Source organism: Oncorhynchus gorbuscha, linkage group LG03, assembly GCF_021184085.1.
Source record: "Oncorhynchus gorbuscha isolate QuinsamMale2020 ecotype Even-year linkage group LG03, OgorEven_v1.0, whole genome shotgun sequence".
NCBI classification, from domain to species: Eukaryota; Metazoa; Chordata; class Actinopteri; order Salmoniformes; family Salmonidae; genus Oncorhynchus; species Oncorhynchus gorbuscha.
In genome coordinates, this window is record NC_060175.1 from 105,542,701 (window position 1) to 105,569,805 (window position 27,105).

Sequence of the window (27,105 nt, forward strand, 5' to 3'; positions counted from 1 at the left end):
TGCAAAGGGATGAATGTCTCATTAACCGAGCATACCATGTGCAAAGGGATGAATGTCTCATTAACCGAGCATACCATGTGTAAAGGGATGAATGTCTCATTAACCGAGCATACCATGTGCAAAGGGATGAATGTCTCATTAACCGAGCATACCATGTGCAAAGGGATGAATGTCTCATTAACCGAGCATACCATGTGTAAAGGGATTAATGTCTCATTAACCGAGCATACCATGTGTAAAGGGATGAATGTCTCATTAACCGAGCATACCATGTGTAAAGGGATGAATGTCTCATTAACCGAGCATACCATGTGAAAAGGGATGAATGTCTCATTAACCGAGCATACCATGTGCAAAGGGATGAATGTCTCATTAACCGAGCATACCATGTGCAAAGGGATGAATGTCTCATTAACCGAGCATACCATGTGTAAAGGGATGAATGTCTCATTAACCGAGCATACCATGTGCAAAGGGATGAATGTCTCATTAACCGAGCATACCATGTGCAAAGGGATGAATGTCTCATTAACCGAGCATACCATGTGTAAAGGGATTAATGTCTCATTAACCGAATACCATGTGGGGATGAATGTCTCATTAACCGAGCATACCATGTGAAAAGGGATGAATGTCTCATTAACCGAGCATACCATGTGAAAAGGGATGAATGTCTCATTAACCGAGCATACCATGTGTAAAGGGATGAATGTCTCATTAACCGAGCATACCATGTGTAAAGGGATGAATGTCTCATTAACCGAGCATACCATGTGTAAAGGGATGAATGTCTCATTAACCGAGCATACCATGTGCAACCTGACAGCTTGTTACTTTTTCTGTTCAAATAAAAAGGGATGGATGTCTCTTAGCCCTGTGATATTTTTTAATTGTATCTTTATTTAACCAGGCAAGTCAGTTAAGAACAAATTCTTATTTTCAATGACGGCCTAGGAACAGTGGGTTAACTGCCTGTTGAGGGGTAGAATGACAGGTTAGTACCTTGTCAGCTCGGGGGTTTGAACTTGCAACCTTCCGGTTACTAGTCCAACGCTTTAACCAATAGGTTACCCTGCCGCCCCAGGTGTACTGGTACATCAAGCTGTCTCACTACAGAAACAGGAGATAGACTAGTGTTATGTGGGTTGTTCTGGCTCAGACGTACGTTATCCTTTGTCCAGACCGGCTCCTAAGCGCAGGTGGAGGTGGAAGGTTCCGGTACAGGCTGACGACGACTGGGAAGATTGCTCCTCTTTAGGACCGGGCTGGAAACGCAGAGTGGTGTTCCGACGCTCAACCACCCTGCCCGCTAAGAGGAAGTGGGACACGTACTACTGCAGTCCTTGTGGGGACCGCATGAGGAGCAAGGTGAACACACCTAAATACTTCTACAGAGAGACAGGGTAGCGGTCCGGGAATGAATTAACGTTTGAAGTGGATTTAACAGGTGACCTCAATAAAGGGATCATAGCTTTCACCTGGATTCACCTGGTCAGTCTATGTCGTAGAAAGAGAAGGTGTTCATCATGTGGTAAAGAGTCCTGAACGCTGATTGGCTGAAAGCCGTGGTATATCAGATCGTATACCACGTGTATGACAAAAACCATGTCTTTTACTTTTTTTTTTTTACTGTTCTACTTGGTAACCAGTTTATAACAGCAATAAGGCACCTCAGGGGGTCTGTGATATATGGCCAATATACCACGGCTAAGTGCTGTTCTTATCGCACGACTCAACGCAGAGTGCATGGACGCTACCATTAGCCGTGGTATATTGGCCATATACCACAAACCCCCAAGGTGCCTAATTGCTATTACAAACTGTCTACCAATTTTAATAAATGTTTTTTTTTTCATACCCTAGCTAGAAACACAGGCATTTAGCTAGGTATTACTGTTGGAGCTAGAAACACAGGCATTTAGCTAGGTATTACTGTACTTTGGAGCTAGAAACACAGACATTTATCTAGGTATTACTGTACTGTTGGAGCTAGAAACACAAACATTTAGCTAGGTATTACTGTACTGTTGGAGCTAGAAACACAAGCATTTAGCTAGGTATTACTGTACTGTTGGAGCTAGAAACACAAGCATTTAGCTAGGTATTACTGTACTGTTGGAGCTAGAAACACAAGCATTTAGCTAGGTATTACTGTACTGTTGGAGCTAGAAACACAAGCATTTAGCTAGGTGTTACTGTACTGTTGGAGCTAGGAACACAGGTATTTAGCTAGGTATTACTGTACTGTTGGAGCTAGAAACACAAGCATTTAGCTAGGTGTTACTGTACTGTTGGAGCTAGAAACACAGGTATTTAGCTAGGTATTACTGTTGGAGCTAGAAACACAGGCATTTAGCTAGGTATTACTGTTGGAGCTAGAAACACAGGCATTTAGCTAGGTATTACTGTACTGTTGGAGTTATAAACACAAGCATGGTATGGAGATATGGTATGGAAATACTGGTATGGTGATACTGGTATGGAGATACTGGTATGGCCCATGATACTAAGGAGTGGGTGATACTGGTATGGAGATACTGGTATGGAGATACTGGTATGGTGATACTGGTATGGACTGTGATACTGGTATGGACTGTGATACTGGTATGGACCGTGATACTGGTATGGACCGTGATACTGGTATGGCCCTTGATACTGGTATGGAGATACTGGTATGGCCCTTGATACTGGTATGGCCCATGATACTAAGGAGTGGGGAGATACTGGTATGGAGATGCTGGTATGGGGATGCTGGTATGGTGATACTGGTATGGCCCATGATACTAAGGAGTGGGGTGATACTGGTATGGTGATACTGGTATGGCCCATGATACTAAGGAGTGGGGTGATACTGGTATGGTGATACTGGTATGGAGATACTGGTATGGTGATACTGGTATGGCCCATGATACTAAGGAGTGGGGTGATGCTGGTATGGAGATGCTGGTATGGAGATGCTGGTATGGTGATACTGGTATGGCCCATGATACTAAGGAGTGGGGTTATGCTGGAGATGCTGGTATGGAGATGCTGGTATGGAGATGCTGGTATGGAGATGCTGGTATGGAGATGCCGGTATGGAGATGCCGGTATGGAGATGCCGGTATGGAGATACTGGTATGGTGATACTGGTATGTCCCATGATACTGGTATGGAGATACTGGTATGTCCAATGATACTAAGGAGTGGGGTGATACTGGTATGGTGATACTGGTATGGTGATACTGGTATGTAGATACTGGTATGGCCCATGATACTAAGGAGCGGGGTGATACTGGTATGGCGGATTGATACTGGTATGGAGATACTGGTATGGCCCATGATACTGGTATGGAGATACTGGTATGTCCCATGATACTAAGGAGTGGGGTGATACTGGTATTGTAGGCTGCATGTGTATGATCTGTATGTGATGTTTTACATTGATGCTAAATAACGTTGTTTTGCCTTGGATGGTCAATAAAGTTATATTCTATATTCTAAGGTTGAACTGACCAAATACCTCCGTGATGGCATGGACCTCTCTCATTTTGACTTCCAGTCAGGACTCTTCTTGGATGAGAAGAGCAGGTTGAAGGTAAAAACACTTCCTTACTTCCTGGTGCCATTATTATTCCTGGTGCCATTATTATTCCCGGGGGCCTTACTTCCTGGTGCCATTATTATTCCTGGTGCCATTATTATTCCTGGTGCCATTATTATTCCTGGTGCCATTATTATTCCTGGTGCCATTATTATTCCCGGGGGCCTTACTTCCTGGTGCCATTATTATTCCTGGTGCCATTATTATTCCTGGTGCCATTATTATTCCTGGTGCCATTATTATTCCTGGTGCAATGGGTCTTATTCATTAGTGAATAAGGAAGAACCGCCCCCGTTTTCAGCCCGCTTGCTTCTGATTGGTTCCTAGTGATCGACCCTGGTTTCCACCTCCGATATTGCTGTGTATGTACACAGTAGTTATGTAAAAAATATATATATTTAGGTTTATTTCCTCACCACAGCATTTGAACCACTTGGAGGAAGTTCACTCCTCTAGTACGAGCACCTCCAGGGCTGGTACCCCTATGACCGACACCCCCAGGACAGGCACTCCAGACCTGGACCGGAACCACACCCCCGATGGCTTCCCTGGAACTCCCCAGCGCACACCACAGAGTCAGGCCAGCTTCCCACACATCACACAGTCCCCCACTGCTGTTATCCACAACAGCCTCCCCACCACCCCTAAGCCATCCCTGGCTAGTGGCTCCCCCTCTCTCCGTCTGGAGCAGATCTCCCCACAGAGACTCGGTGCCGTGGCCTCTTCAAGCCGAGACGCGGTAATCCCTCATCTGTCTCAGTCTCTCCTGCCTCTCAGCCCGACCAACAACCAGCTCCTTCAGTCAGGACTACAACCACCTAGCCCAACCAAGAATCCGCTCTCTCAATTAGGACTACAAACCCCAGAGAGGCACAGGAAGGTAGTAGTGATCCATAGGCCGGATGTGGATCTGGACCCAATCACCTCCCCTCCCCCTCAGCACCGTTCCCTGGTAACCCAGTGGACCCAACAGTGGAGTGGATCTAATATTGTGCTGAATGGACACAGAGAAATGGACACCGAGAAACCAACGTGTACAGGTAGACGTGGACAGGCAGAGTCAGTGGAAGTAACGTCCCGTAGGCCAGGCTCCTACGGTGAGAGGATTCAGCAGATGAAAACAGCCAATGACAAAGATGGTGAGTCCTTTTCTTATTATTTTTTTCTCTCCATTCTTTTGTATTCAACAAGCCAGGAACACTGGCTTATCTTTCTCAGAGGGCTAGACTACAAAACAGGATCAAGGAGTTAGCCAGCCAGCTTCCCTGAATATTCTGAACAGAGTGGCTGCAGATCAGACTTTTCCCAGATCCCCCACCCCCCTCCAAAAAAGCCCCTCCAAAAAACTTTTCCCAGCCCACCCCCTCCAAAAAAACCCCTAAAGATTGGCTGCAGACAGAGTTTTCCCAGGATTCTGCAGAATGGCTGCAGACTTTTCCCAGATCCCTCACCCCCCTCCAAAAAAACCCCTAAAGATTCTGAACAGAATGGCTGCAGATCAGACTTTTCCCAGATCCCTCACCCTCTCCAAAAAAACCCCTAAAGATTCTGAACAGAATGGCTGCAGATCAGACTTTTCCCAGATCCCTCACCACTCAAAAAAAAAGATTCTGAACAGAATGGCTGCAGATCAGACTTTTCCCAGATCCCTCACCACTCAAAAAAAACCTAAAGATTCCGAAGCTTCTGCACACGTGTTGCTTCTGTACTTTAGGCTACTCTGGTGAATGGTGCTCGTTTTAATAAAGTTATATAGAAGCTGAGATCACATAATGATAGGCTTCTACATAACAGAGTGAATATAATAACTAGGCAAGTCAATGACGGCCTGGGAACAGTGGGTTAACTGCCTGTTCAGGGGCAGAACGACAGATTTGTACCTTGTCAGCTCGGGGGGTTGAACTCTCAACCTTCCGGTTACTAGTCCAACGCTCTAACCACTAGGCTACGCTGCCGCCTTCTGTTGACTATTTGAGTGTTTTGTTTAATATCCTACTGATTCTGTGATCACCAAGCCTCATGCAACCGGAAACAGTCGGATAAAACAATTTCTCAAATCCGTCTGTTTTTACAACTTTGCTGCGCTCTATTATCAAGGCTTTACAAATGTTTTTCATTAGAACAGACTCACTGGTATTACTTATTCAGTGTTTACACTGTTCCAAACAGTCAGATACATTATATTGTAGTCTTAACAGCACCTGTTTGTCGTGCAACAGTGTCTCTTGCACTTTTGACAATGATTTGACATGAGGCCTAATTCACATAATATTTTCTAAAATACTTATATCCACTAATACATAATCACACACACCCCCCCCCCTTTTTTTGATGATTTAATTAACTATATCCTGTTATCCCGTTTGGAGTGCATACAAACGAGATTTGGAGTCGTTGAACAGGAGAAACAGAATGTATTACATTTGAATGAACCGAATGATGAGGATGAAGAAGAAGGTGAATGAATTTAGAACGATAGTGTAAGAATTGCTCTTCTCTCCTGTGTGCGCACCTACTCAGTTTGCTGAGGCAATAGATAATCTTTCGGCGAGACGACAGAATAAGTTAAAATATGGTCGTGAGAGGAAGCCCAGTGGGAGAAGATGGAGCGAGATGGATTTTGGCCGACATTCTGCTAATTTTCTCATTTATGAAATCAAAACAGTTTTCTGTTTTCAAAACTAGAATCTGTTACGAACAGCGTGCACTAAGTTTTGTAGACTTTGCTAACGTTGAAAAACAATGGTGTTCATAAGGAGTGAAGGGACTTATTGAGTTACTGCCACTTCAGAGTAGGCGTTCCCTAATGGAAATATGGAAATGCATGATAGAACGGACCAATAGCCTGTCGCCAGCTCGTGTTTGGCTCTGCCCACTATAATTAATTTTCTCCCATTGGAAATGACAGGCTGTGGTCTATCTTGGGTTAATTATGCAAATGTAAAAAAATTTTTTTTTAAATAACACACCTCTAGCTTGTTAGGGCTAGTGGTTCCGCTAGCGGGCATCTGCTGAAAAGGCAGAGCAGGAAATTCAAATATTTTTTTTAAATATTTAACTTTCATACATTCACAAGTTCAATACACCAAATTAAAGCTTAACTTCTTGTTAATCTACCCATCATGTCTGATTACAAAAAGGTTTTACTGCGAAAGCACACCATATGATTATGTTAGGTCAGAGCCTAGTCTCAAAAAACACACAGCCATTTTCCAGCCAAAGAGAGGGGTCACAAAAAGCAGAAATAGAGAGAAAATTAATCACTAACCTTTGATGATCTTCATCAAATGACACTCATAGGACTTCATGTTACACAATACATGTATGTTCGATAAAGTTCATATTTATATTCAAAAACCTCAGTTTACATTGGCGCTTTATGATCAGTAATGTTGTGCCTCGAAAACATCCGACAATTTTGTCTGGCTTGCCATTCCAAATAAAATTGAATATTTATTTGTTCAAATAGCAGGTTGCTAGGTGTAGACAAAACCATAAGCAAATAGGTAAACTGTGATATGACTAAAGAGTTAATCAGGGTGATTTTTCCACATATAGATAGGTATTTTCCTTTCCCTGATAGCAAGATCTATTTTTGCTAACTTTATATAAAAATGTATTGGAGTGAGAATTTCTTTCGGGATATGTATACCGAGTATGTCCACTTCCCCATCAGACCATTTTATCGGTAAACTACACGGTAATGTAAAAATTTGATTTTTTGTTGGTTTGTGATCCAATACGTAATATAGTACACTTGGTTTTAATCCAGAGAGGTTAGCAAAAGTATCTAGATCCTCTAAGAGGCTGTTGATTTAAATGAAGACATGAATCATCAGCGTACAATGAAACACTTGTGTTTAAAAGCCACGGATTTCTAATCTCTTAATATTATTGTTGGATCTCATTTTAACAGCTAACATTTCGATGGCAACAATAAATAGATATACCGATAGTGGACAACCTTGTTTATTCCTCTTAACAGTTTAAAACTTTCTGAGATTTAGCCGTTATTTACTATTTTACACCTAAGGTGTACATAATTTTAGCCCATTTTATAAGAGATACCCCAACATTGAAACATTGAAATATTATTTATTTAAGTATATATATATATATATATATAGTGCCTTGCGAAAGTATTCGGCCCCCTTGAACTTTGCGACCTTTTGCCACATTTCAGGCTTCAAACATAAAGATATAAAACTGTATTTTTTTGTGAAGAATCAACAACAAGTGGGACACAATCATGAAGTGGAGCGACACTTATTGGATATTTCAAACTTTTTTAACAAATCAAAAACTGAAAAATTGGGCGTGCAAAATTATTCAGCCCCCTTAAGTTAATACTTTGTAGCGCCACCTTTTGCTGCGATTACAGCTGTAAGTCGCTTGGGGTATGTCTCTATCAGTTTTGCACATCGAGAGACTGAATTTTTTTCCCATTCCTCCTTGCAAAACAGCTCGAGCTCAGTGAGGTTGGATGGAGAGCATTTGTGAACAGCAGTTTTCAGTTCTTTCCACAGATTCTCGATTGGATTCAGGTCTGGACTTTGACTTGGCCATTCTAACACCTGGATAGGTTTATTTTTGAACCATTCCATTGTAGATTTTGCTTTATGTTTTGGATCATTGTCTTGTTGGAAGACAAATCTCCGTCCCAGTCTCAGTTCTTTTGCAGACTCCATCAGGTTTTCTTCCAGAATGGTCCTGTATTTGGCTCCATCCATCTTCCCATCAATTTTAACCATCTTCCCTGTCCCTGCTGAAGAAAAGCAGGCCCAAACCATGATGCTGCCACCACCATGTTTGACAGTGGGGATGGTGTGTTCAGGGTGATGAGCTGTGTTGCTTTTACGCCAAACATAACGTTTTGCATTGTTGCCAAAAAGTTCAATTTTGGTTTCATCTGACCAGAGCACCTTCTTCCACATGTTTGGTGTGTCTCCCAGGTGGCTTGTGGCAAACTTTAAACGACACTTTTTATGGATATCTTTAAGAAATGGCTTTCTTCTTGCCACTTCCATAAAGGCCAGATTTGTGCAATATACGACTGATTGTTGTCCTATGGACAGAGTCTCCCACCTCAGCTGTAGATCTCTGCAGTTCATTCAGAGTGATCATGGGCCTCTTGGCTGCATCTGTGATCAGTCTTCTCCTTGTATGAGCTGAAAGTTTAAAGGGGCGGCCAGGTCTTGGTAGATTTGCAGTGGTCTGATACTCCTTCCATTTCAATATTATCGCTTGCACAGTGCTCCTTGGGATGTTTAAAGCTTGGGAAATATTTTTGTATCCAAATCCGGCTTTAAACTTCTTCACAACAGTATCTCGGACCTGCCTGGTGTGTTCCTTGTTCTTCATGATGCTATCTGCGCTTTTAACGGACCTCTGAGACTATCACAGTGCAGGTGCATTTATACGGAGACTTGATTACACACAGGTGGATTGTATTTATCATCATTAGTCATTTAGGTCAACATTGGATCATTCAGAGATCCTCACTGAACTTCTGGAGAGAGTTTGCTGCACTGAAAGTAAAGGGGCTGAATAATTTTGCACGCCCAATTTTTCAGTTTTTGATTTGTTAAAAAAGTTTGAAATATCCAATAAATGTCGTTCCACTTCATGATTGTGTCCCACTTGTTGTTGATTCGTCACAAAAAAATAGTTTTATATCTTTATGTTTGAAGCCTGAAATGTGGCAAAAGGTCGCAAAGTTCAAGGGGCCGAATACTTTCGCAAGGCACTGTATATATGCCATCAAAAATAAATGTATATATTTAAAAAAATCCTGTATATCTTATTTTCCATAATTAGCTATTACTATTTGTGGTAATGTAGGCAATTTATGCCTACATTACCACAAATTATGGCAAATTATGGTCCTTCTCTAGCTCAGTTGGTAGAGCATGGCGCTTGTAACGCCAGTGTAGTGGGTTCGATCCCCGGGACCACCCATACGTAGAATGTATGGACACATGACTGTAAGTCGCTTTGGATAAAAGCGTCCGCTAAATGGCATTTATTATTATTATGCAAAGGATTTTACCTTTCGCCATGACCAAAGTTACATCATTGCAAGCAATTATTATATTAGCAAACAATTATTGTGAGTTAGTGGAGCTAACATGATACAGTCCAGACTCCCAGGCTAGCAGTGAGTTAGTGGAGCTAACATGATACAGCCCAGACTCCCAGGCTAGCAGTAACTTAGTGGAGCTAACATGATGCAGCCCAGACTCTCAATAGAGGCTAGCAGTGAGTTAGTGGAGCAGACCGGCGGATCTATAGTAAGGGGTCTGCTGCACTGATACGCAGCCTTGATCCCTGAGACACATTTTGACAGAAGTACCAAAAGTAACCAATTCTAGTACCCGTTTTACATGTTCTAGTATCAACAAAGTACTGACGTTTCGGTATACCGTGCAACACTAGCGTGTGCACATGCTGCTCCAGAGACAGTGCTGTTCTTCCTTCAGACAAGCATGCATTAAAACTTTGTTCATTTGCACAATGTCTCTCGTTCACATTGGCTTGTAAATATCCAACCTCACAAAAAAATATATTCTACCTATAGATGTATAACTTTATGAGCTGGATTGCCTGTCTTTGCAATTCGTTTATTTGCCTTTGCATATTTAGCTAGCAGCTGCTATGGAAATTCACTAGCACTTGTACAATTTATTTTTTATTCTGGTAAAGATAAAAAACACAAATGCAGATGCTTCGGGACCTTTAGTCCGGGAAACATAGGTCTTAAAGTCGGATCCACTATTCTGAAATAACCTTAATGAATCAAAAAATCACCAAAGTTAGCTGGTGCACTTTGTAGTGTACCCCCAGGGATGCTGGGATTCCTGACCACGGTGTGTGTGTGTGGAGCACTTGAAGGTGTGGCAGTTATATCTAGAAGACGACAGTCAACTGTAAATCGTTGTCGCTTGTTGGTTCAGATGAGTCTCGAGGAAAAGAGTCACTTTGAGTGGCTGTAGTTTGTATTATATTATATACAGTCCTCGGGGCATCTTTCTGTCTGTTTGGTTGAAGTATTTGTGTTTTTTTTTGTGTTCTCCAGCTGAGAAGAAACAGTCCCCAAGTATTGTATTCAGAAAGGTAAGACCGACCTAACATGATCCATCTCTGCCCGCCGAACTGTCTTTCACTCTGCATGCGTTGGCTACTCCTGTTCTGCTAGTCTGATTGGATAAAGCATCCTTTTAATTCTGTAGCTGTTTACTATCGTCTGTAGTATTGTCCCTGTTCTATGTTAATGTAAGGTGAAGTTGCACCTAAGACACTGATCCTGAGTCAGTTTTGCATTTACTCCACTAATGGTTTTGTGGAGAGGAAGCTGATCCTGGATCACCCTACAATGTCCTATGTTGGTCCTGATGCACATTTCTTTTAGTTGCAGCAGAGTCAGGGTCTGTCAGTTGGTCCAGTTGTTATACTGCCACCTGTCTGGCAGGGTCTGTCAGTTGGCCCAGTCGTTATACTGCCACCTGTCTGGCAGGGTCTGTCAGTTGGTCCAGTCGTTATACTGCCACCTGTCTGGCAGGGTCTGTCAGTTGGTCCAGTCGTTATACGGCCACCGGTCTGGCAGGGTCTGTCACTTGGCCCAGTCGTTATACGGCCACCTGTCTGGCAGGGCCTGTCAGTTGGCCCAGTCGTTATACGGCCACCTGTCTGGCAGGGTCTGTCAGTTGGCCCAGTCGTTATAAATCAATTAAAAGTAACCAATGAGAATAACATAACGAGGATATATACAGGGGGCCCCGTTACAGAGTCAGTTGTAATCAATGCACAGGTTAAAGCTGTGGGTTAAACTGCCACCTGTCTGGCTAGTCTCTTATTAACCTTTAGTGAGTGCAAACCTCATGGTTTTTACCTTTTTTAAATGTATAAATCAAAGTGATTCATTTAGGCCACCGGTCTGGCATAGGGTTGCTGCTCAACTTTCCCAGGTTTTCTGTTATACTGCCACCTCCTGATTTTACTGGCAGGGTCTGTAATCACATTCTGGTTCAGTCATTAGTAGATGGCACCCTATTCCGGTCTGGCACTGGAGCCTGGTCAGTTGCACACTATACGGTTCAGTGCCATTTGGAACTCAAACATAGTGTGACCGGTTGTGCAGGGTCTGTCCCTCCCTTCCCCCTGTAGTGTGCTGTAGTGACCTGTTGGCAGGGCCTGTCAGTTCCCCCCTGTAGTGTGCTGTAGTGACTGTGCCACCTGTCTGGCAGGGTCTGTCAGTTGGCCCAGTCGTTATAAATCAATTAAAAGTAACACAATAAGAATAACATAACGAGGATATATACAGGGGGCCCCGTTACAGAGTCAGTTGTAATCAATGCACAGGTTAAAGCTGTGGGTTAAAGCTGTTCATTTCTTTCTACCAACTAGTCTCTTATTAACCTTTACAAACATGAGTGCAAACCTCATGGTTTTTACCTTTTTTTTAACGTATAAATCAAAGTGATTCATTTAGGCCGATGGTAACTTCCCTTCCTTATGTGCTGTAGTGACTGTGGTGCTGGTTGCAACAAATGCTGCTAACTTTCCCAGGTTTTCTGGAAATCCCTCCATTCCTGTAGTGTGCTGTAGTGACTGTGTTGTTGGTTTTATTTCCTTCCTGATTTGTAGTGACTGTGTTGTGGGAATGTAATCACCCGTATTCTGCAACCCTACCCTAGAAGTACTTAGTAGATGGCACCCTGTCCCTCCCTTCCTATAGTGTGCTGTAGTGACACTGTGAGCCTGGTTCCTCTAGTGTGCTGTAGTGACTGTGTTGTGCTGGTTGCTATGTCCCTTTCCTCTAGTGTGCTGTGTGACTGTGTTGTGCTGGTCGGTCTGTCCCTCCCTTCCCTTTCTGTAGTGTGCTGTAGTGACTGTGTTGTGCTGGTTGCTATGTCCCTCCCTCCCCTTCCTGTAGTGTGCTGTAGTGACTGTGTTGTGCTGGTTGCTATGTCCCTTCCCTTCCTCTAGTGTGCTGTAGTGACTGTGTTGTGCTGGTTGCTATGTCCCTCCCTTCCTGTAGTGTGCTGTAGTGACTGTGTTGTGCTGGTTGCTATGTCCCTCCCTTGCTGTAGTGACTGTGTTGTGCTGGTTGCTATGTCCCTTCCCTTCCTCTAGTGTGCTGTAGTGACTGTTGTGCTGGTTGCTATGTCCCTTCCCTTCCTCTAGTGTGCTGTAGTGACTGTGTTGTGCTGGTTGCTATGTCCCTTCCCTTCCTGTAGTGTGCTGTAGTGACTGTGTTGTGCTGGTTGCTATGTCCCTTCCCTTCCTGTAGTGTGCTGTAGTGACTGTGTTGTGCTGGTTGCTATGTCCCTCCATTCCCGTAGTGTGCTGTAGTGACTGTGTTGTGCTGGTTGGTCTGTCCCTCCCTTCCTGTAGTGTGCTGTAGTGACTGTGTTGTGCTGGTTGGTCTGTCCCTCCCTTCCTGTAGTGTGCTGTAGTGACTGTGTTGTGCTGGTTGCTATGTCCCTCCCTTCCCGTAGTGTGCTGTAGTGACTGTGTTGTGCTGGTTGCTATGTCCCTTCCCTTCCTGTAGTGTGCTGTAGTGACTGTGTTGTGCTGGTTGCTCTGTCCCCCTTCCTTCCTCTAGTGTGCTGTAGTGACTGTGTTGTGCTGGTTGCTATGTCCCTTCCCTTCCTCTAGTGTGCTGTAGTGACTGTGTTGTGCTGGTTGCTATGTCCCTCCCTTCCATTCCCGTAGTGTGCTGTAGTGACTGTGTTGTGCTGTGCTGTCTGTCCTTCCCTTCCTGTAGTGTGCTGTAGTGACTGTGTTGTGCTGGTTGCTCTGTCCCTTCCCTTCCATTCCCGTAGTGTGCTGTAGTGACTGTGTTGTGCTGGTTGCTATGTCCCTCCCTTCCCGTAGTGTGCTGTAGTGACTGTGTTGTGCTGGTCGGTCTGTCCTCAGGTGGGAGGGGATAAATGGGTTCTAGGGGGGAAACAACTGGAGTTCAAAGAAGAGGAATTCGGCAACAGTGGCAGGACTCCACTTTACGCTACTTTACGCTAAGGTACGCTTTTTAACCTGACTCCACTTTACGCTACGCTAAGGTACGCTTTTTGAACCTGACTCCACTTTACGCTAAGGTACGCTTTTAACCTGACTCCACCAGACTTACGCTAAGGTGACGCTTTTTTAACCTGACTCCACTTTACGCTAAGGTACGCTTTTTAACCTGCCTCCTTTACGCTACTTTACGCTAAGGTACGCTTTTTAACCTGACTCCACCCTACGCTAAGGTACGCTTTTTAACCTGACTCCACCCTACGCTAAGGTACGCTTTTTAACCTGACTCCACCCTTTACGCTAAGGTACGCTTTTTAACCTGACTCCACCCTATGCTAAGGTACGCTTTTTAACCTGACTCCACTTTACGCTAAGGTACGCTTTTTAACCTGACTCCACTTTACACTAAGGTACGCTTTTTAACCTGACTCCACTTTACGCTAAGGTACGCTTTTTAACCTGACTCCACTTTACGCTAAGGTACGCTTTTTAACCAGACTCCACTTTACGCTAACCAGACTCCACTTTACGCTAAGGTACGCTTTTTAACCAGACTCCACTTTACGCTAAGGTACGCTTTTTAACCTGACTCCACTTTACGCTAAGGTACGCTTTTTAACCTGACTCCACTTTACGCTAAGGTACGCTTTTTAACCTGACTCCACTTTACACTAAGGTACGCTTTTTAACCTGACTCCACTTTATGCTAAGGTGGTTTTTAATCTATACCATATTTTAAGTGTGCGCATCCCAAATGGCACCCTATTGCCTATTTATTGCACTACTTCTGATCAGGGCCCATAGGGTTCTGGTAGAAAGTAGTGCACTTATATAGGGAAAGTGTTGCCATTGGGGAGGCATACTAAATGAATGAAATTGACAGCACTCCAAAAATATACTTTTTAACATTTTTTATAAGTATTAATTCCACATGGAATTAGCATGTTTTTTATGATGTGTTTTTTGATAAGGTACTCCTCATCTGCTCTTGGTTTGCGCTTTGTTTTTCAGATGAAGCGTAAGCGAGTCGGACACAAATCAACCAAGGTCACCAGGAGACCGAGTATATCGGTAAGATGCAGGGTTGGACCATTTCATTTCAAATCCAGTCAATTTAGGAAGTACACTTAAATTACCATTTTTAACTAACAAAGCTTTTCAAAGAGGAACAATTGTAATTTGGTTTTCTTTCTTGAAGGGTAGGGTAGCATAAACAACCACCTGGACATTAGGGATTTGCATAGACATCAAAAGTCCTAATGCAAAGTTACACCTCAAAGTTACACCTCAACAGTCTACACACAATACCCCATAATGACAAAGAAAAATGTTTTTTACAATTTTGTTTCTAATTTAATTAAAATAAATGAAATAATACATTTACATAAGTATTTAGACCCTTTACGCAGTACTTTGTTGAAGCACCTTTGGCAGCGATTACAGCCTCAAGTCTTCTTGGGTATGACACGACAAGCTTGGCACACCTGTATTTGGGGAGATTCTCTCAAGCTGTCAGGTTTGATGGGGAGCGTTGCTGAACAGCTATTTTCAGATCTCTCCAGAGATGTTCGATTGGGTTCAAGTCCGGGCTCTGGCTGAGTCAATCACGCGTTGTCTTGGCTGTTTGCTTAGGGTCATTGTCCTATATAACATAACATAACAAAATATCAAGGGGTCTGATAAAAAGAAAATATATATATATATGTATGTGTGTGTGTATATATGTGTGTGTATATATGTGTATATATGTGTATATATATATATATATATATTATGTATGTAACACTATTTTGGAAGACATCCTGCATTCAGGATGGAATTAGCAGGAAATCCATGAATCCTCCAATTGGGATTAGGGGAAAGTTAACACAATTTTGCGACCTTTATATAGGCCACAGATAAGGTCAAGATTGTTCTGTTGTCCCCACAGAGAAAAGCCAAGATGAAAGAATCTGTGAAAGAACTGGAAGAAGAGGAGGAAGAGGACGAAGAGGAGGAGGAGGAGGAGGAAGAAGTAGAAGAAAAGCCACAGAAGAAGATGAGGACTCCTCAACAGGTATTTGTTGATTGACTGAATTGATGGTAATTGATTGGTTTTGGTTGTCACGGTCCTTGCGTACAAAAAGCATTTGGATGATTTGTCAATTGAATTTCTCATGATGTGTAATCTTCCAGAAGGTTAAAGAGGAAGAAAAACAAGAGTTGAAACCACAGAGAAAGGTTTGTATTTATGCATTTATTTTAATATGGGTGTTTGTCAATTTTGTTTTGTATTTAAATGCCACTTTAAACATGTACTTGACACTGCAACAAAATATCCCCATGGAGACAATAAAGTCAGTTGGTGTACGGGTGGGTCGAATCCTTAGATTTATGAATTTAGCGTAAGAGGGGTGTAAACACTATGTACTCGGCAAATAAAAAAAATTGCATAGTCTAGCAAACCCATGTCTTTTTTACAGAAGGTACGGGTGAAAGAGAAGGAGGAGGAAGTAGAGTGGAAGCCAGAGAAAATTGTAAGTTTTTTTTTAAATATTGAACATATTTATTTAACCAGGAAGTCCCATTGAGTTCAGAAGACTTCTTTCTAATGGGAGATGTTGTCTGTCGTCACCTATATAATGGGTATGCCACTCAATTATATAAATAATGACATGCAGAGGACCTGGAGTAGAGCCTTGAGGGACACCACCCACATGGATACAGTGCATTATTATTAGGTGTGTGACAAGGGCTGTGCCCCAACTGGCACCATATTCCCTATATAGTGCACTATATACAGTGCCTTCAGAAAGTATTCATACCCCTTGACTTATTCCTCATGTTTTGGTGTTAGTCTGAATTTAAAAATGGATTCAATATTTTTTTTTCACCCATCTACACACAATATCCCATAATGACAAAAGTAATACTTTTGGGGGAAATGTTTGCGAATGTATTTTTAAAATGAAATGCAGAAATGTGTCATTTACAGAAGTATTCACACCCTTGAGTCAATACATGTTAGAATCAGCTTTTGCAGCGATTACAGCTTTGGGTCTTTCTTGGTAAATCTTAAAGAGCTATCCACACCTGGATTATACAATATTTGGCCATTTATTATTTTCAAAATTCTTCAAGCAAATTGTTTGTTGGTCAAATTGTTTGCTGGTCATTGCTAGGCAACCATCTTCATGTCTTGCCATAGATTTTCAAGCAGATTTAAGCCAAATACTATAACTCGGCCACCCAGGAACATTCACTGTCTCCTTGGTAAGCATCTCCAGTGTATATTTGGCCTTGTGTTGTAGGTTGTTGTCCTGCTGAAAGGTGAATTCATCTCCCAGTGTCTGGTGGGAAGCAGACTGAACCAGGGTTTACTCTAGGATTCTGCCTGTGCTCCATTCCGTTTTGATTTTTTAAATCCTTTATCCTTAACTCTCCAGTCCTTAAATTTGAGCATTTTTAACCTAACTAGGCATGTGAGTTAAGAACAAATTCTTATTTACAATGATGGCCTACCCTGGCCAAACCCAGAAGACGCTGGGCCAATTGTGCGCCGCCCTATGGGACTCCCAATCACGGCCGGATGTGAACCAGGGACTGTAGTGACGCCTCTTGCACTGAGATGCAGTGCCTTAGAACGCTGCGCCACTCGGGAGCCCTTAACGATTACAAGAATACTCATAACATGATGCAGCCACCACTACGCTTGAAAATATGGAGAGTGGGACTCAGTAATGTATTGGATTTTCCCCAAACATGATACTTTATATTCAGGAAAAAAGGTCAATTGCTTTGCCACATTTTTTGCAGTTTTACTGTAGTGCCTTGTTGCAAACAGGATGCATGTTTTGGAATATTTTTATTCTGTACAGGCTTCTTTAGTTTCACTGTGTCATGTAGGTTAGTATTGTAGAGTCACTATATAATGTTTATCCATCCTCAGTTTTCTCCTATCACAGCCTTTAAACTGAGCGATATTCAATGTCTGCTGTTTTAATTTTGTACCCATCTACCAATAAGTATCCCTTTGCAAGGCATTGGTAAACTTCCCTGAATCTGTGTTTAAAATTCACTGCTCGACTGAGGGACCTTACAATTATCTGTATGTGTGGGGTACAGAGATGGTAGTCATTCCTCATGTTACCTGAATGCATAGTGCCAACTGTAAAGTTTGGTGGAGGAGGAATAATGGTCTGGGGCTGTTTTTCATGGTTCAGGCCCCTTCGTTCCAGTGAAGGGAAATCTTAACGCTACAGCATACAATGACATTCTAGATGATTCTGTGCTTCCAACTTTGTGGCAACAGTTTGGGGGAAGGTCCGTTCCTGTTTCAGCATGACAATGCACAAAGCGAGGTCCATACAGAAATGCTTTGTTGAGATCGGTGTGGAAGGATATATTATTTGTATTATTATTATATATAGTTTTATTTGACCCCTTATCTCCAATTTCGTGGTATCCATTTAGTAGCTAGTCTTGTCTCATCGCTGCAACTCCAGTACGGACTCGGGAGAGGCGAAGATCAAGAGCCATGCGTCCTCCGAAACACGACCCAACCAAGCTTCTTGACACAATGCCCGCTTAACCCGGAAGCAATTGTGCACCGCCCCATGGGTCTCCCGATCGCAGCCGACTGCGACAGAGTTTGGACTCGGAACCAGGATCTCTAGTGGCACAGCTAGCAATATCGATGCAGTGCCTTAGACCACTGCACCACTCGGGAGGACCCCGTGGATGAACTTGACTGACCTGCACAGAGCCCTGACCTCAACCCCCATCGAACACCTTTGGGATGAATTGGAACGCCGACAGCGAGCCAGACCTAATCGCCCAACATCATATAATATAGCCCGACCTCACTAATGCTCTTGTGGCTTCCAATGGAAGCGAGTTCCAACAGCAATGTTCCAACATCTAGTGGAAAGCCTTCCCAGAAGAGTGGAGGCTATTATAGCAGTAATGTTCCAACATCTAGTGGAAAGCCTTCCCAGAAGAGTGGAGGCTGTTATAGCAGCAATGTTCCAACATCTAGTGGAAAGCCTTCCCAGAAGAGTGGAGGCTGTTATGGCAGCAATGTTCCAACATCTAGTGGAAAGCCTTCCCAGAAGAGTGGAGGCTGTTATAGCAGCAATGTTCCAACATCTAGTGGAAAGCCTTCCCAGAAGAGTGGAGGCTGGTGTAGCAGCGAAGGGGGGGGACCAACTCCATATTAATGCCCATGATTTTGGAACGAGATGTTCGACAAGCAGGTGTCCACATTGTGTCACGTGGTGTGTGTATACAGTGATTTCGGAAAGTATTCAGACCCCTTCCCTTCCACATTTTGTGACGTTAATCTTATTCTAAAATGGATTAAACTATACAACAAAAATGATCATCCATCTACACACAATACCCCATAATGACAAAAAGCGAAAACAGGTGTTTAGAAATGTATTTTTTTAAATACCGTATTTACATACGTTTTCAGGCCCTTCTCAATGAGACTCGAAATTGAGCTCGGGTGCATCCTGTTTCCATTGATCATCCTTGAGATGTTTCTACAACTTGATTGGAGTCCACCTGTGGTAAATTCAATTGATTGGACATGATTTGGAAAGGCACACACCTGTCTATATAAGGTCCCCACAGTGCATGTCAGAGTAAAAACCAAAAGCTTTGAGTTCGAAAGAATTGCCCGTTGGGCTCAGAGACAGGATTGTGTCGAGGCACAGATCTGGGGAAGGGTACCAAAAAATGTCTGCAGAATTGAAGGTCCCCAAGTGGTCTCCATAATTCTTAAATGGAAGAAGTTTGGAATCACCAAGACTCTTTCTAGGGCTGCCCCCCCCTGGGCAAACTGGCCCCCCTGAGCAAACTGCCCCCTGAGCAAACTGGCCCCCCGAACAAACTGACCAATCTGTGAAGGACTTTGGTACTGGTCGTGGAAAAAATAACTTCACTGGATTTTGGAATTCTAAAATAGATTCTAGAACAGCCAAACCCTTCTTTGTGAGTCATTGGAAAGCCTCCCTGGTCTTTTGTTGTTGAATCTGTGTTTGAAATGCACTGCTTGACTGAGGGATCCTACAGATGTATGTGTGGGGTACAGAGATGTCATTCAAAAATCATGTTAAACACTATTATTGCACACGGAGTGAGTCCATGCATCTTATTATGTGACTTGTTAAGCACATTTTTACTCCTGAACTAATTTAGGCTTAACATAACAAAGGGATTGAATATTTGTGTGTGTGTGTGTGTGTGTGTGTGTGTGTGTGTGTGTGTGTGTGTGTAGGCCAGTGACCACAAAATCTAAATGTAATCCGTTTTTAATTCGGACTGCAATCACAAAACGTGTAAAAAGTCCCTGTAGGGAATCGGGTGCTACTTGGGATGCATCCAAGGTAACTCCCTAGATGTTTTTTTGACTGACATTTCTCTTCCTGTTGTCATCCTACAGGTGTATAACCACAGCGAGGGAAGTGACTCTGAAGAGCCCCCGCATGAACCCACTAACATCTCACGTATAACGGTGAGTCAGTCTGAGTCCCAGATGGCATTCTTACCCTTCTCTCTGTTTTTTCCCCCCTGCTCACTCGCCCAGGTACGACAACTTCTTCATGTGTTTCTCCCTTTCTCTCTCAGGGTAAATTGAAGAAGCGTACTCAGGGCTGTGGTCAGTGTGCTCCCTGTCGGCGTACAGATTGTGGTAAATGTGTCTACTGCCTGGACAAACCCAAGAACGGAGGGGCCAACAAAAAGAAACAGAAGTGCAAGTACCGCCGCTGTCTTAATATGGTACATATGGTTCTGGTGTATGGTTCTGTATGGTACATATGGTTCTGGTGTATGGTTCTGTATGGTACATATGGTTCTGGTGTATGGTTCTGTATGGTACATATGGTTCTGGTGTATGGTTATGTATGGTACATATGGTTCTGGTGTATGGTTCTGTATGGTACATATGGTTCTGGTGTATGGTTCTGTATGGTACATATGGTTCTGGTGTATGGTTCTGTATGGTACATATGGTTCTGGTGTATGGTTCTGTATGGTACATATGGTTCTGGTGTATGGTTCTATATGTTACATATGGTTCTGTATGGTACATATGGTTCTGGTGTATGGTTCTGTATGGTACATATGGTTCTGTATGGTACATATGGTTCTGGTGTATGGTTCTGTATGGTACATATGGTTCTGGTGTATGGTTCTATATGGTACATATGGTTCTTTATGGTACATGTGGTTCTATATGGTGCATATGGTTATTTACGGTACATATGGTTCTTTATGGTACATATGGTTCTGTATGGTACATATGGTTCTGTATGGTACATATGGTTCTGGTGTATGGTTCTGTATGGTACATATGGTTCTGGTGTATGGTTCTATATGGTACATATGGTTATGGTGTATGGTTCTTTATGGTACATATGGTTCTGTATGGTACATATGGTTATGGTACGTGTGGTTCTGGTGTATTTGATCTTGTTTTGGTACATATGGTTATGGTATATGGTTATGGTATATGGTACAGTTGTAGTTGGAAGTTTACATACACTTTAGCCAAATACATTTAAACTCAGTTTGTCACAATTCCTGACATTTAATCCTAGTAAAAATTCCCTGTATTAGGTCAGTTAGGATCACCACTTTATTTATTATTGAAAAAAATGTTTTACCCCCTTTTCGTGGTATCCAATTGTTAGTAGTTACTATCTTGTCTCATCGCGACAACTCCCGTACGGGCTCGGGAGAGACGAAGGTCAAAAGCCAGGCTTCTTAACACAGTGCGCATCCAACCCGGAAGCCAGCCGCACCAATGTGTCGGAGGAAACACCGTGCACCTGGCGACCTTGGTTAGCGTGCACTGCGCCTGGCCCGCCACAGGAGCGAGATGAGACAAAGATATCCCTACCGGCCAAACCTCCCTAACGGACCTCCTGGTCGCGGCCGGCTGCGACAGAGCCTGGGTGCGAACCCAGAGTCTCTGGTGGCACAGCTAGCGCTGCGATGCAGTGCCCTTAGACCACTGCGCCACCCGGGAGGCCCCACCACTTTATTTTAAGAATGTGAAATGTCAGAATAATATTAGAGAGAATTATTTATTTCAGCAATTATTTATTTCATCACATTCTCAGTGGGTCAGAAGTTTACATTTACTCAATTAGTATTTAGTAGCATTGCCTTTACATTGTTTAACTTGGGTCAAATGTTTTGGGTAGCCTTCCACAAGCTTCCCACAATAAATTGGGTGAATTTGGGCCCATTCCCCTGACAGAGCTGGTGTAACTGAGTCAGTTTTGTAGGCCTCCTTGCTCGCACACACTTTTTCAGTTCTGTCCACAAATGTTCCATAGGATTGAGGTCAGGACTTTGATGGCCACCTTGACTTTGTTGACCTCAAGCCATTTTTCCACAACTTTGAAAGTATGCTTGGGGTCATTGTCCATTTGCCCAACCAAGCTTTAACTTCCTGACTGATGTCTTGAGATGTTGCTTCAATATATCCACATAATTTTCCCGCCTCATGATGCCATCTATTTTGTGAAGTGCACCAGTCCCTCCTGCAGCAAAGCACCCCACAACATGATGCTGCCGCCCTGTGATTCACGGTTGGGATGGTGTTCTTCGGCTTGCAAGCATCCCCCTTTTTCCTCCAAAAATAACGATGGTCATTATGGCCAAACAGTTCGATTTTTGTTTCATCAGACCAGAGTACATTTCTCCAAAAAGTACGATCTTTGTCCCCATGTGCAGTTGCAAACTGTAGTCTGGCTTTTTTATGGTGGTTTTGGAGCTGTGGCTTCTTCCTTGCTGAGCGGCCTTTCAGGTTATGTCGATATAGGACTCGTGTTACTGTGGATATAGATACTTTTGTACCCGTTTCCTCCAGCAGGTCCTGTGTAGCTCAGTTGGTAGAGCATGGCGCTTGTAACGCCAGGGTAGTGGGTTCGATCCCCGGGACCACCCATACGTAGAATGTATGCACACATGACTGTAAGTCGCTTTGGATAAAAGTGTCTGCTAAATGGCTTATATTATTATTATTATTATTATATATCTTCAGAGGGTCTTTTTTGCTGTTGTTCTGGGATTGATTTGCACTTTTCACACCAAAGTACGTTCATCTCTCGGAGACAGAACGCGTCTCCTTCCTGAGTGGTATGACGGCTGCGTGGTCCCATGGTGTTTATACTTGTGTACTATTGTTTGTACAGATGAACGTGGTACCTTCAGGTATTTGGAAATTGCTTGTGGAGGTCTACAAAACCCATTTCTGGGGTATTGGCTGATTTCTTTAGATTTTCCCATGATGTCAAGCAAAGAGGCACTGATTTTGAAGGTAGGCCTTGAAATACATCCACAAATACACCTCCAATTGACTCAAATGATGTCAATTAGCCTATCAGAAGCTTCTAAAGCATGACATAATTTTCTGGAATTTTCCAAGCTGTTTAAAGGCACAGTCAACTTAGTGTATGTAAACTTCTGACCCACTGGAATTGTGATATAATCGGTCTGTAAACAATTCTTGGAAAAATGACTTGTGGAATGCACAAAGTAGATGTCCTACTTTGACAAGACATTTGTGGAGTGGTTGAAAAACGAGTTTTAATGGCTCCAACCTAAGTGTATGTAAACTTCCGACTTCAACTGTATATGGTTCTTTATGGTTATTTTTGGTTTATGGTTCTTTATGGTATTTGGTTATTTATGGTTTTGGTTCTTTATGGTTTATCGTTCTTTATGGTTTATCGTTCTTTATGGTTTATGGTATTTGGTTCTTTATGGTTTATCGTTCTTTATGGTTTATGGTATTTGGTTCTTTTTGGTTCTTTTGGTTTATGGTATTTGGTTCTTTATGGTTTATTGTTCTTTATGGTTTATGGTATTTGGTTCTTTATGGTTTATCGTTCTTTATGGTTTATGGTATTTGGTTCTTTTTGGTTCTTTTTGGTTTATGGTATTTGGTTCTTTATGGTTCTTTTTGGTTTATGGTATTTGGTTCTTTATGGTATTTGGTTCTTTATGGTTCTTTTTGGTTTATGGTATTTGGTTCTTTATGGTATTTGGTTCTTTATGGTATTTGGTTCTTTATGGTATTTGGTTCTTTATGGTATTTGATTCTTTATGGTATTTGGTTCTTTATGGTTCTTTTTGGTTTATGGTATTTGGTTCTTTATGGTATTTGATTCTTTATGGTATATGGTTCTTTATGGTTTTGTATGGTATTTGGTTAATGGTTCTTTATGGTATTTGATTCTTTATGGTATTTGGTTCATGGTTCTTTATGGTATTTGATTCTTTATGGTATTTGGTTCATGGTTCTTTATGGTATTTGATTCTTTATGGTATTTGGTTCATGGTTCTTTATGGTATTTGATTCTTTATGGTATTTGATTCATGGTTCTTTTTGGTTAGGGTATGTGGTGGTTAAGAGAATGTGTTTTCAACTTGTTAAATTTTGTTAAGTTTATTTCACTAAATCTCGTGACATTGTTTTTCATAGATGATTTAAATTGTATTACACACACACACACACACACACACACACACACACACACACACACACACACACACACACAGACACAGACACAGACACAGACACAGACACACAGACACACAGACACACAGACACACACACAGACACAAACTCTTAATGCCTCTTATAGACATTATGCTGTCAGTAGTATGTATGTATTTGTAATTAAAAGCCTTCTCCCTCCAGCCCACCAAAAGGGACTTAATGGGAAGCTTTTTTAAGAAACACCTGACAGAAGACCCAGGTGGCCAGAGCGTTCCCATTGGACTAGGAAGTGTACTTCCAGGAACTGTAGTAGGACGTGGAGCAGGATATGTACTATTAGGAAGGACACTTTCAAAATGGCGTATGGTAAAACCAGGAAGTGAATCAACAGTGGGGACAGGGATGGGACGTGGTCGGCCCCAGAAACACTTCACCAAACGGAGGAGACGAGTATGGAGCCAGGTCTCCTCGAGTGATACGACAGAGACGGACGAGACTGAGGAGGAAGAGGAACCAGTCTACACCGTTACCACCCAGTCGTTGGAGCACAGCCCTGGGGGAGAGGATGGAGAGGGATGGGCGGAACTACAGGAACAAATACCTCAGGTAAGCTCTGACGGTCTCTGTGGTTGAGTCCCAATAACCTATCCTTTCTCCTGAAGTGTGCACTTTCTTTCATGGATTTGAAAGGAAATGGCCGGTAATATGGACACCCCAAGCCCATGCCCTATACCTATCCAATAATTTTACATTTTGGGTAGTAGTGAACGAGTGCACACTTCAGGAGGAAGGAGAGCTCATTGTGACACACCCCTATATCTTTGTTCTATCCTAAACGAGGCACGTTAAATTGGCTTACAAGCCCCATCTGGCTCATGGGCCGTCAGTTAGGGACCTCTGTTGTAGATCAGGGGTTTTCAAACCTCTCGTTGGGGATCCCCAGCCGTTCCATGTGGCCCCACAGGAGATCTCTGGGTTGGGCCCCGGAGGAGGGCTCTCTCGGTTGGACCCTGGAGGAACTTTTCTTAATCTTGATTTAAAAAAAAAAAAATGTAACTTGTAAATGTGACAGGTGGAATGCACATATAATTAAGACTTGGGAGCATCAGGTCAGGTAATACATTAAATGGCACGTGGTGACATGTGTATCGCTGTGTCCAGTCCAGTGTGCTCAGGCTGCTGTTACATTAGGATCATTTGAGGAACAAAGGGGAGAACCATTAGCACAGGCAGATCTGATATTAGGCTTAGCTGTACCATAGCCTCTGCCATAGAAACAAATGGAGCGATGCTTTGTGTCCACAGTTGCATCTTTTTTACAGAAAACTATCTCCAACGTTTCATAACTAAACCTCTATTTTACTGAAGCTTTGTTTTTTTTTGTTTTTTTGCGGAACACTCTTAAAGGTGTACACACGTAATTATCATGAGTAAGGAACTATCCAACTATTAAAATAGTTCAAATAACTCCCATTTAATATAAATAAATAATATTAATATATACATAAATAAAAATATTTTTATTTATTTATTTTTTAAAAAATATATATATATATATATATATATATTATATATATAATTTAAAAAATAAATAAATAAAAATATTTTTATTTATGTATATATTAATATATATTTATTTATTTATATATATATATATATCCATTTTGTGACATTTAAAAAAGAAATATATATACATAAATATATATATTTATATTTATGTATATTTATTTTTTAGATGTCACAAAATGGATGGTTTGCAGTATGGATCAGATGAGATGGAGGTCATTACCTCTAAATGAATTAATAAGGACATTTTAGTTGTGCTGCAGACTTGGTTATCCAACACAATATGATGTTTATCTTCCTCTGCTTCTAGATGTCTCCATCCTATATGCCTGTAAACCCCTGTAGTGGTGTATCTGGATCAGAGGAACCCTACCCCAGCAGCTGTGTTCAGGTACGGACCAACAAATGTACAGTTGAAGTCGGAAGTTTTACATACACTTAGGTTGGAGTCATTAAAACTCGTTTTTTTCAACCACTCCACACATTTCTTGTAAATTAACAAACTATAGTTTTGGCAAGTCAGTTAGGATATCTACTTTATGCATGACACAAGTCATTTGTCTAACAATTGTTTAGAGACATTATTTCACTTATAATTCACTGTATCACAATTCCAGTGGGTCAGAAGTTTACATACACTAAGTTGACTGTGCCTTTAAACAGCTTGGAAAATGATTTCATGGCTTTAGAAGTTTCTGATAGGCTAATTGAGCTCATTTGAATCAATTGGAGGTGTATATGTGGATGTATTTCAAGGCCTACCTTCAAACTCAGTGCCTCTGCTTGACATCATGGGGAAATCAAAAGAAATCAGCCAAGACCTCAGGAAAAACAAATTGTTGACCTCCAAGTCTGGTTCATCCTTGGGAGCAATTTCCAAATGCCTGAAGGTACCACGTTCATCTGTACAAACAATAGTACGCAAGTATAAACACCATGGGACCACGCAGTCGTCATACCGATCAGGAAGGCGACGCTTTCTGTCTCCTAGAGATGAATGTACTTGTGCGAAAAGTGCAAATCAATCCCAGAACAACAGGCTACCCGAAACGTTTGACCCAAGTTAAACAATTTAAATGCAATGCTACCAAATACTAATTGAGTGTATGTAAACTTCTGACCCACTGGGAATGTGATGAAAGAAATAAAAGCTGAAATAAATCATTCTCTCTACTATTATTCTGACATTTCACATTCTTAAAATAAAGTGGTGATCCTAACTGACCTAAGACGGGGAATTTTTACTCGGATTTAATGTCAGGAATTGTGGAAAAACTGAGTTTAAATGTATTTGGCTAAGGTGTATGTAAACTTCCGACTTCAACTCTACGTATGCATACATATGTGTGTACATACACTGTGCATTTGGAAAGGATTTTGACCCCTTGACCTTTCAAACATTTTGCTCGGTAACAGCTTTATTCTAAAATGTATTCAA

The 27,105-nt window shown here is 42.1% G+C and overlaps 1 protein-coding gene across 5 annotated transcripts in view; it reads left to right on the plus strand.

The window, feature by feature from the left end:
- Window positions 1-27,105, plus strand: part of mbd1a (methyl-CpG binding domain protein 1a) — a 39,906-nt gene that overhangs the window by 3,571 nt on the left and 9,230 nt on the right. For 2 of the 5 annotated variants that reach the window (XM_046344791.1, XM_046344790.1), the window contains 13 exons: window positions 1,182-1,368; window positions 3,485-3,577; window positions 4,005-4,722; window positions 10,659-10,696; window positions 13,502-13,592; window positions 14,610-14,671; window positions 15,531-15,656; window positions 15,776-15,820; window positions 16,063-16,116; window positions 20,028-20,099; window positions 20,213-20,365; window positions 24,303-24,707; window positions 25,978-26,058. In XM_046344791.1, coding sequence (XP_046200747.1) covers window positions 1,182-1,368; window positions 3,485-3,577; window positions 4,005-4,722; window positions 10,659-10,696; window positions 13,502-13,592; window positions 14,610-14,671; window positions 15,531-15,656; window positions 15,776-15,820; window positions 16,063-16,116; window positions 20,028-20,099; window positions 20,213-20,365; window positions 24,303-24,707; window positions 25,978-26,058 — 2,125 coding nt within the window. The remainder of the gene's footprint in view (window positions 1-1,181; window positions 1,369-3,484; window positions 3,578-4,004; window positions 4,723-10,658; window positions 10,697-13,501; window positions 13,593-14,609; window positions 14,672-15,530; window positions 15,657-15,775; window positions 15,821-16,062; window positions 16,117-20,027; window positions 20,100-20,212; window positions 20,366-24,302; window positions 24,708-25,977; window positions 26,059-27,105) is intronic. The other 3 variants (XM_046344794.1, XM_046344793.1, XM_046344795.1) reach the window with 3 other exon arrangements.